The following is a 9898-nucleotide window of genomic DNA, read 5'->3' on the forward strand; positions in this document are numbered from 1 at the left end:
AACGAAACTGCACCGGACCACCCAATCTCACCTCATTTGCTAAATGAATAGGAAGATGAACCATTATGTCAAAAAAACTAGGGGGAAAGATCCTCTCAAGGTGGCATAATGTTTCCACAATCTCTGACTCCAGTCGATCTATCTCTTCCAGTGTGATTAACTTTTTGCATATGCGACGAAAAAAGGAACTTAGTCGAATCAACGGAATGGCTATGTGATCAGGAAGGATGCTTTTAATCGGTATTGGTAGTAAGTAGTGTAGCAAAAAATGAGCATCGTGGGTCTTATACCCAGAAATTTTTCTTTCTGCTAGATGTACACACCGTGAGATATTCGAAGCACTACCATCAGGTAGCTTTGTTGTTTTCAAAACACCACAAAAAATTGACTTCTCTGCAGCAGTCATAGAAAAGCATGCCTTTGCCAACTTTGTTCTCTTGCCATTATTCACCTCCTTTGGTTGTAGATTTTTCCAAATCCCCAAATCTTTTAAGTCATATCGAGCATTCAGATGATCCTTTGTCTTGCCTGGGATATCCAAAAGAGTTCCAATTATACTGTCAACGATGTTCTTCTCTATGTGCATGACATCTAAGTTGTGACGCAGCAGGTTCTTGTGCCAGTAAGGCAATTCAAAGAAAATTGATCTTTTTTTCCAATTCCATGGGAAACTATTACATGTACTTTGCTTCTTCCCGAAAACATTCTCAACATTTTGTAGCATCTCAAAAATTTCCGTTCCTTCTATAACAGGTGGAGGGGGTCTTAATTCTTGCTTCCCATTAAAAGACCTTGTATTGGTTCTCCATGGATGATCCATGGGTAAAAAGACACGATGGTCCATATAAACTGTCTTCCGACTATGTTTTAGTTGTAGAGAAGAGGTATTTTTGTTGCAACAAGGGCAAGCCAATTTTCCCTTTGTACTTCACCCAGACAACATAGCATACGCAGGAAAATCATTAATTGTCCACAAAAGAGCTGCCCGCATTTGAAAGGTCTCATTCTTTGATGCATCATAAGTTTCCACCCCTATTTCCCACAACAACTTCAAGTCTTCCATCAATGGTTGTAGATACACGTCAATATCTTTGCCAGGTGATTGTGGCCCAGGGATAAGCAAAGAAAGCATACAATATTCAGGTTTCATGCACATCCACGGAGGCAAGTTATATACCATCAACATTACGGGCCACGTGCTCCATGAAATATTCATGCTACGAAATGGGTTGAACCCATCACTTGACAAGCCTAGTCTAATATTGCGTGATTCTTTTGCAAAATCTTCATTCATTTCATCAAAGTTCGTCCATGCCAGTCCATCAGCAGGATGCTTTAACGTCCCATCTTTAATGCGCTCCTCATCATGCCACCTCAGACTAGCTGCCGTTTTTGAGCACATAAATAATCGCTGAAGTCTTGGAATTATAGGAAAGTATCTCAGAGTCTTTGCAGAAATAGGACGACCTTTCTTGTGAGGTTGGTTCTCGCTATTATCACTAGAATTTTCAGTATATCGAGATGTTCCACATACACGACATTGTGTTTCATCCTTTAGTTCTTTCCTATACAGGAGGCAATCATTAGGACAAGCATCAATTTTTTTATAATCCAGACCTAAATCTCTTATCATAGCCTTCGTCTTATGGAAAGATGGAGGTATGTTAATTTCAGGCATTGCCTCTTTCAATAGCTCTAGAAGGGAAGTGAAGGAGGCATTGCTCCAACCGTGCAAACACTTTAACAAGTACAGGCGGATTGTAAAAGATAATGTAGAAAATTTCTTGCAGCCCGGGTATAACTCTTGACTTGCCCCATCAATTAAATTATAAAACTTTTTAGCCTCTTCATTTGGACCTACAGTAACACCCTCAGCATGATCTCCAAATGCATCATTAAGCAGTCCTTCGATGTCATCGCGTGCACCTTCATCATCCGTGTCATCATCAACCACCATCGGGATTGTCCATTCCCCGTGATTAATCCATGTTCTATATCCCTTAACAAATCCGTCGGCTACTAAATGGTCAAACACCACATCTCTTCTATACCACTCAATGTTACAACACCTCTTACAAGGACATTGAATTTGTTGTCCGTCCGGTTCTCCCTCAGAGTATGCAAACTCTAAGAAACTAATAACACCATTGATATACTCTTCGCTATACCTCGGTAGATCCATCCAATCCTTCGGCATATCACAAAACCTAATCGATAATTATTAAATTTTTTTGGAGAAAAATTTATAGGGGGTCGCAAAGTGAAGATAACAAGAGTAGAGGAGGAAGGGTGTTATGAAATGGCTCCTAATCTTTTAGAAGTAATTCTCTAAACATTTTACTAGAAACTCGCTGAAGCAAAACAAATTAAGAAAAACAAAGAATTTATAGTACATAAATAATAAGTTAAATTGCAACTTCATAACTAATAAAGCAATCAAAGTGGAGCTACACATGAATTAATAGTATAATAATAAAGTGAAAAAAAAAGTATGCATTGTACCTTGCCATGACACGATGAAAGTGATCTTTCCTTCCTCTTTGCAGGTGGGGATACTGAAGGCAAAACTTCTGGTTCCTTGATCTTGGTCTTCCTTTTCTTATAAGGAAATATTTTAGCCCTAATGTCTTGTAAATTATGGTCTGCCCTGCATACAATTAACAGGAGCCCGTGAATACAAGACATGGAATTTCTAAGTCCTATAAAACATATTATGCATATAATCCCTTATCCCTTATAAGAATAAATTATCCTAAGCTAATATGATTTGAGACAAGGAGACATGTCCTTATATAAACATCAACTTTCAGCAAGGATCAAAGCTGCAGAGTCCAGAATAAATCCACATATAAGATGCAAGCAATCTTGATGCAAATTCTTAGCTATTGGCAATATGTACACAATCTCAGTGCAAATTCTATGCTCCTGGCACTATTTACAGAATCTCGATGCAATGCAATAGCAGGTGATACTACTTTCACTAAATAATATTCTTTGCCAAAATTCAAATAATTATCGGTAATAAAGCTTAAGGTAGATGCAAAAAAGAAAATGTTATGAATAACATTTCTGAAAGTAGGGAAAAGATAGTAATAATATATACGTAGCTGCATGTTTCTTGTTTTAGAGATGAGAAAGAGGTGGGGAGGAAGCCGAAGCAGAATAACCAAAATAAAAAAACAAACAAACAAATATAAATTATGCTGCCGGACATTAGAGCCTTATCTTTGTTCTCTTGGGTTCCATACAAAGAAGCAATAAACCATACAAATTGCGAAAGAAAGTTAGCAGTCGGAGACAACAAGTAACCTGAGTTTTTCCACCGGAAGGCAGCCTAGATCAATGTTGCACACAGGACAGCAAACTAGTATATAGATTCCTTGATTTGTTCTGTGTTACTCTCTGACAATAGCACCTACACCTTAATAATAGGGTATCTCTTCTTCCCACTTACCAAACACCCATCACATTCACGGGCTACAACAAAATAACACTTTATTACTTATTACTTCTTACCACTCTAATTATTTAATTAAATAATATTCTTCTGCTCCATGATCCACTCCAGCATCCAATCAATATTATATATATACATAGTTCATGATATTCATAACTAGTGTACCTTTGTTTGGCTATTCCATAATGGGAATGGCTCTTTCGGAAAACAGAGCACCCAAGGTCTCTATTTTGCTCTGTTTCGTGGCTCTGTTCTTCAGCTCCAGTGGAGTTGGGGCACAGAATTCTCCGGTGTTCGCTTGCGATGTGGCCAAGAACCCTGCATTGGATTTAGAGTATGTCTATTTAATTTGTTTTAGATGTCATCAATAAGTTAACTTATTAATCGATCTATCTAGCTCCTTTGTTAAAAGTTCTCTTGTTTCATCTTTACAACGATGCTCTTGAAAAATGTGAAAGTATCCTTGGAAGCAATGCAACTATATATCCAGTTTTCAAAGAGTGTTCTTTAATAATGAAAAGAGTTGTAATAATAGTAATTTTTAGGGAAACAGTTCTAATTAACTTTATGCAAGCTGATTTTTTCACACAAATTTGAAGGAATCAAGAAATTTTAAGCGGAGAGAGTTTTAATGTTTCCTTTTTTCAGTCAAATACTTCAGATTTAATTCATTTTAAATTTCATTGGGTTTTGACTTTTTTATTACTATAATTAAAGAGACCAAAGAAATAAAGGCCACCTCTCTTTAATCTAATCCTGTTTAATTACATGCAGTTTCTTGAATCTCAATCAACAAAGATTAAAGTTAAAGTAGACAAACAATAATCATTTCTAGCTTAATTAGATAGCACCAAAATTATTATATATGGTATTTCTTGCTTTGATGAAGTAGCATAATAGATAATGTCAGAGATTTTATGCTCCAACTTGGAAAGGTTTAAGTGGAAAAAGCATCAGAAATATCTTCACTTGAGGTGATTTAAGTGGAAAAAATTAAAAAAAAAAAGGTTTACCAGAATGAGCAAATTTATTGAGACGGGTGTGCCTACTCAAATGCTGCGTTTCTTGTTGAGATCAAAGAGCCAGAGAGGGAGAGATCAAAACAATCTAAAGCTCATGGCAGCCACCAAATTTTGCTCCTGAAAAGGAAACACAATTTCGGACGAAGAAAATTATTAATCCTCAACATGCATTTGGATTCAGTATCAATTAATCCTAAAGATGATCAATTCGATCTATGATTTGCTTGCTTATTATGCCTTAACTTTGTAAACTAACTACCAGAGTTGGCCTTGGATTATTGATATCCTAGCACGTTATATAAAGTTATTAAATCTTTTTTTATTTTATTTTTTCAAAAACGAAAATCTGTAATAATGAAATGAGAGGTCTAATCACATCAAAATCTGGAAAGGCTCCCAATAATTGATGAAGAAAGGGGCTCCATGACTTCCTAACACTAGAAATGACCCCTGCCATTGGATCAAGAAAAAAAATAAAAAAAGAAAAATGGCCATCATTCACCCCATAACATGCTCAGTCGTATCCATAGGGTTAATTATTAAAAATCACATTATCATAAATATAGTATTAGTATTCAAATTTAAAAGGCTGGTGAGAAGTATGTATATTTTGGAGAGTAATAACTAATAGGGGAAGGGTAATTATTGGGTCAGAAGGGAATTTTTTACAGAGTTAATTGTGATATATATGTCAGTTAACTGCATCAATTGTCGCTTCATACTGAAAACAAATTAAAATGGTAAAGTGGTTGCACTTTGAATCAAGTATTCAGTCAGAAAGACTTTAGCCAAAACAAGCAAAAAGAATAAATAAAAGCACTCCTCAGAATCCTGACAATAATTGATTAACATATAGTCACATATAAAGAGAGAAGGAGGTAACTTCAATACTTCATCCTAATCCTTTTTACAAAACCCAGAGTATAACTAATCCATTACAAGCACCAAGCTCACTTGTGTTAGGGCAAAACAAAAACCATTCTTATTTCTTAGTTAGCAACAAAAAACTTTATGTTTGTCCATATATATTTTCTAACAATAATGTTCCACATTTCCATTATATGTGCCTAATAAGAAAATTCTACATTACTGTTGAGTTAAGTATTTATATTTAATACATAATATATGTCAAAATAGTTTAACATAAATAATCCAAAACAACTACCCTAATACTAATGATTGTCATGCATCTAAAATGATTGTCATGCATATTGGAATCTGAGAAAAGCTGTTAAATTGAAATCTACTGGAAATAAGCGTGCAAAGCCTTCCAAACTTGAGGACAAGGATCATGCAGATAATTCAAAGGACAAAGACCATGCAGATAATTCAGAGAACATTGTTACTATTTCATCAAATGAAGATGCAAAACAAATTTTGAAAGATATGTCGTCTGCAGAGCAAAGTGATCTATTTGCTATTGTTACATTTAAACGTGAAAATTTATGTTCAGAGTCGGCACCCACCAGGAAAGCAATATGATACAATTCATTGGTGAGTTGCTGCCAACTTATTCATTGAGAAAACAGAAACGGAAACTGAAAACAGAGAAGGAGAAGCCAATTTATTCATTGAGAAATCACAGAAACAAAAACTTATTAACGCTAAATTTGGTTTCAGTCTCAGAAACAAACCCTAAAATACCACAAATCTTCATCAACAACAGCATGCATGTTATCAAATTACAGTTCACAAACCCATATTTCACAGATTAAAACCCCCAAATTAAAACCCCTAAAATAGGAACCCTAACCTTCTAATCGATTTCTGAAGCAAATACAAATCAATACATACCTATTCAATGATGTGAGCATAGCGAAGATGAGAAGCACGGAGATGACGATGGCGACAGCGGCGCAGCGACGATCGTGAGAGCGGCTCCGCGAGGATGGTGACGGTGGCACAACGACGATAGCGAAGAGGAGTGTCAGTCAGTAGTGGGGAGTGGGGGGTGACTCGGGTGTGGGGGGTGAGTGGGGAGTGGGGGGTGACGACGGTCAGTGGCTTCTACTTCGCGATGAAAGGTGACGAAGGTGATTTGAGGGAGCTTTCAGGAAAAAGCTAAGTGACACTGAGGGTTTACTAGGGGACGAAGGTGATGATGAGTTTTACTAAGTGCACGTGTGATGGGTTTGCTTTCAGGAAAGAGCTAGGAAAAAATTTCACTAAGTGTCAAATTGTTTTCTCTGGATACATTAGGCATCGCTTTTTAAGTGCACCCAAAACTTAAAAAATAGGCTACTCTTTAAAAGCGTCTCCTTTGATACGAAAAGTGAAGCTATAGATATCAACCTACAGCTACGCTTTATAAGTGATTTCTATATTATCTAAGGCTACGCTTTTTAAATGATGCCACATTTGTGTATCCTTTTCTCTTATAAAAAGGCAACACGGAGAAAAGCGTAGCCTATTCTATGAATAGGCTACGCTTTTCAAATGTAGCTTAAAAAAAGTGTGGCTGAATGGGTATTTTTCTTGTAGTGATGGAGAGCCATTTGAGGGGTGCTTTCATGACTTCCAGAGGTGGTACATGGTGCACGAAATTGTGATCACACTTTTCACAACTCCGCAAAACTAACCAGCAAATGCACTGGGTCGTCCAAGTAGTACCTTACGTGAGTAAGGGTCGATCCCACGGAGATTGTCGGCTTAAAGCAAGCTATGGTTATCTTGTAAATCTTATTCAGGAGATTAATGATAAAAATTATTTTGTTTATGAAAAGTAAATAACATGAAATAAATGATACTTGTGATTCAGTAATGAGGAACATGTTGAGGTTTCGGAGATGCTCTATCATCTGAATCTCTACTTTCCTACTATCTTCTTCTCCAAACACGCATGGCTTCCTTCCATGGCAGGCTGTATGATCCTCTCAGTGAAAATGGTCCAAGTACGGTTTCTGCACGGCTAATCAACTGTCGGATTTCTCGTCTCGGATGAAAAATATCAGGCACAGCTACCGGACGGCTAATCATCTGTCGGTTCTCACTTGTGTTGGAATAGGATCTCTCTATCCTTTTGCACACTGTCACTGCGCCCAACATTCATGAGTTTGAAGCTCGTCATAGTCATCCCCTTCCAGATCCTACTCGGAATACCACAAACAAGGTTTAGACTTTTTGGATCTCAAGAATGCTGCCAATTGGTTCTAGCCTCTACCACGAAGGTTCTAATCTCACAGACTCGGTCCGTGGATCTGAGACCCAAGAGATACGCACTCAAGCGGTCACCCAATGACTACGTTGAGGGCAGATAGAATGGGAGTGGTTGTCAGGCACGCGTTCATAAGGTTGAGGATAATGATGAGTGTCACGGATCATCATATTCTCCATTTTGAAGTCGAGTGAGTATCTTAGAATAGAATCAAGCGTGATTGAATAGAAAACAATAGTAATTGCATTAATCCATTGAAACACAGCAGAGTTCCTCACCTCCACCTATGGGGTTTAGAGAGTCATGTCGTAGAAGATACAATATGAAATGTAAAAAATGTCATAAGTTCTAAATGAATCTCTAAAAGTAGTTTTTATACTAAACTAGTAACCTAGGTTTACAGAAAATGAGTAACTAAGTGCAGATAGTGCAGAAATCCACTTTCGGGGTCCACTTGGTGAGTGTTTGGGCTGAGCTTTTAAGCTTTCATGTGCATAGACCATCCTTGGAGTTAAACGCCAGTTTGGGTGCCAGTTTGGGCGTTTAACTCCAGTTTTGGTGCCAGTTCTGGCGGTTTACGCTAGAAAAGGGTTTCTGGCTGGCGTTTAACGCCAGTTTGGGCCATCAAATCTCGGATAAAGTATGGACTATTAAACATTGCTGGAAAGCCCAAGATGTCTACCTTCAAACGCAATTGAGATCATGCCAATTGGGCTTCTGTAGCTCCAGAAAATCAACTTCTAGCGCAGGCAGGTCAGAATCCAACAGCATCTGCAGTCCTTTCTCAGCCTTTGAATCAGATTTTCGCTCAGGTCCCTCAATTTCCGTCAGAAAATACCTGAAATCACAGAAAAACAAACAAACTCATAGTGAAGTCCAGAAATGTGATTTTTGAATAAAACTTAATAAAAACATAACAAAAAGTGAATTAAACATGCTAAAAACTATATGAAAACACTATCAAAAAGCGTATAAAATATTTGCTCATCACAACACCAAACCTAAACTGTTGCTTGTCTCCAACCAAGTAGACAAATAAAATAGGATAAAAAGAAGATTATGGTGCAATAAAATCTCAGAGTCTTTGGTGCATGAAATTGTGATCTCAATGGCGCCAACAACTTGGTACGCACAATTGTAATCTCAACTCTTTTTCACAACTTTGCACAACTAACTAGCAAGTGCACTGGGTCGTCCAAGTAATAAACCTTACGTAAGGGTCGATCCCACGGAGATTGTTGGCTTGAAGCAAGCTATGGTCATCTTTTAAATCTCAGTCAGGCGGATTCAAATGGTTATGGAGTTTTAATAATTTAAAAGATAAATAAACATGAAATAAAGATAGAGATACTTATGTAATTTATTGGTGGGAATTTCAGATAAGCGTATGGAGATGCCTCATTCCTTTTGAATCTTTGCTTTCCTATTGCCTTCATCCAATCCTTTATACTCCTTTCCATGGCAAGCTGTATGTTGGGTGTCACCGTTGTCAATGGATACGTCCCGTCCTCTCAGTGAAAATGGTCCTCTACGGTTTCTGTACGGCTAATCAACTGTCGGATTGCCCGTCTCGGATGAAAAATACCATGCACAGATATCGTATGGCTAATCAGCTATTGGTTCTCGATTGTGTAGGAATAGGATTTACTATCCTTTTACGTCTGTCACTACGCCCTATAGTCGCGAGTTTGAAGCTCATCACAGTCATCCCATCCCAGATCCTACTCAGAATACCACAGACAAGGTTTAGACTTTTCGGATCTCAAGAATGCTGCCAATTGATTCTAGCTTATACCATAAAGATTCGAATCTCGGATTCAGATGCCTCCTTGTCAGAGGAGAGTCGATGTGAATCGTTGATTAGAAACCCAAGAGATATACATTCAAGCTTGTCTTCATGTAGAACGGAAGTGGTTGTCAATCACGCATTCATAAGTGAAAACGGTGATAAGCGTCACATAATTATCACATTCATCATGTTCTTGTGTGCGGATGGATATCTTAGAATAAGACTAAGCATGAATTGAATAGAAAACAGTAGTACTTTGCATTAATACTCGATGAACGGCAGAGCTCCACACCTTAATCTATGGTGTGTAGAAACCCCACTGTTGAAAATACATAAGTGATAATGGTCCAGGCATGGCCGAATGGCCAGCCCCCATAAAAGTCTAAGATAACATAAAACTGATCAAAGATCCCCGATACTATAGTAAAAGGTCCTATTTATATCAGACTAGTTACTAGGGTTACAAAAATAAGTAA

General features: G+C 37.5%; 1 protein-coding gene across 1 annotated transcript; it reads right to left on the reverse strand.

Moving 5' to 3' along the window:
* Nucleotides 1-928: 928 nt before the first annotated feature.
* Nucleotides 929-3465, reverse strand: LOC130949736 (uncharacterized). The gene is made up of 3 exons (XM_057878380.1): nucleotides 3455-3465; nucleotides 2503-2647; nucleotides 929-2188 (listed from the first exon to the last, which is right to left on the reverse strand). Exons 1-3 carry the CDS (start codon nucleotides 3463-3465, stop codon nucleotides 929-931), a joined length of 1416 nt encoding a protein of 471 aa, XP_057734363.1.
* Nucleotides 3466-9898: the final 6433 nt, after the last annotated feature.

Source organism: Arachis stenosperma, chromosome 9 (genome assembly GCF_014773155.1).
Source record: "Arachis stenosperma cultivar V10309 chromosome 9, arast.V10309.gnm1.PFL2, whole genome shotgun sequence".
NCBI classification, from domain to species: Eukaryota; Viridiplantae; Streptophyta; class Magnoliopsida; order Fabales; family Fabaceae; genus Arachis; species Arachis stenosperma.

Coding starts and splice junctions, on each gene's coding strand:
- LOC130949736 (XM_057878380.1), bottom strand. Junction 2,189..2,502: donor TTTCATCGTGTCATGGCAAG/GTACAATGCATA, acceptor GATATGCCGAAG/GATTGGATGGATCTACCGAG.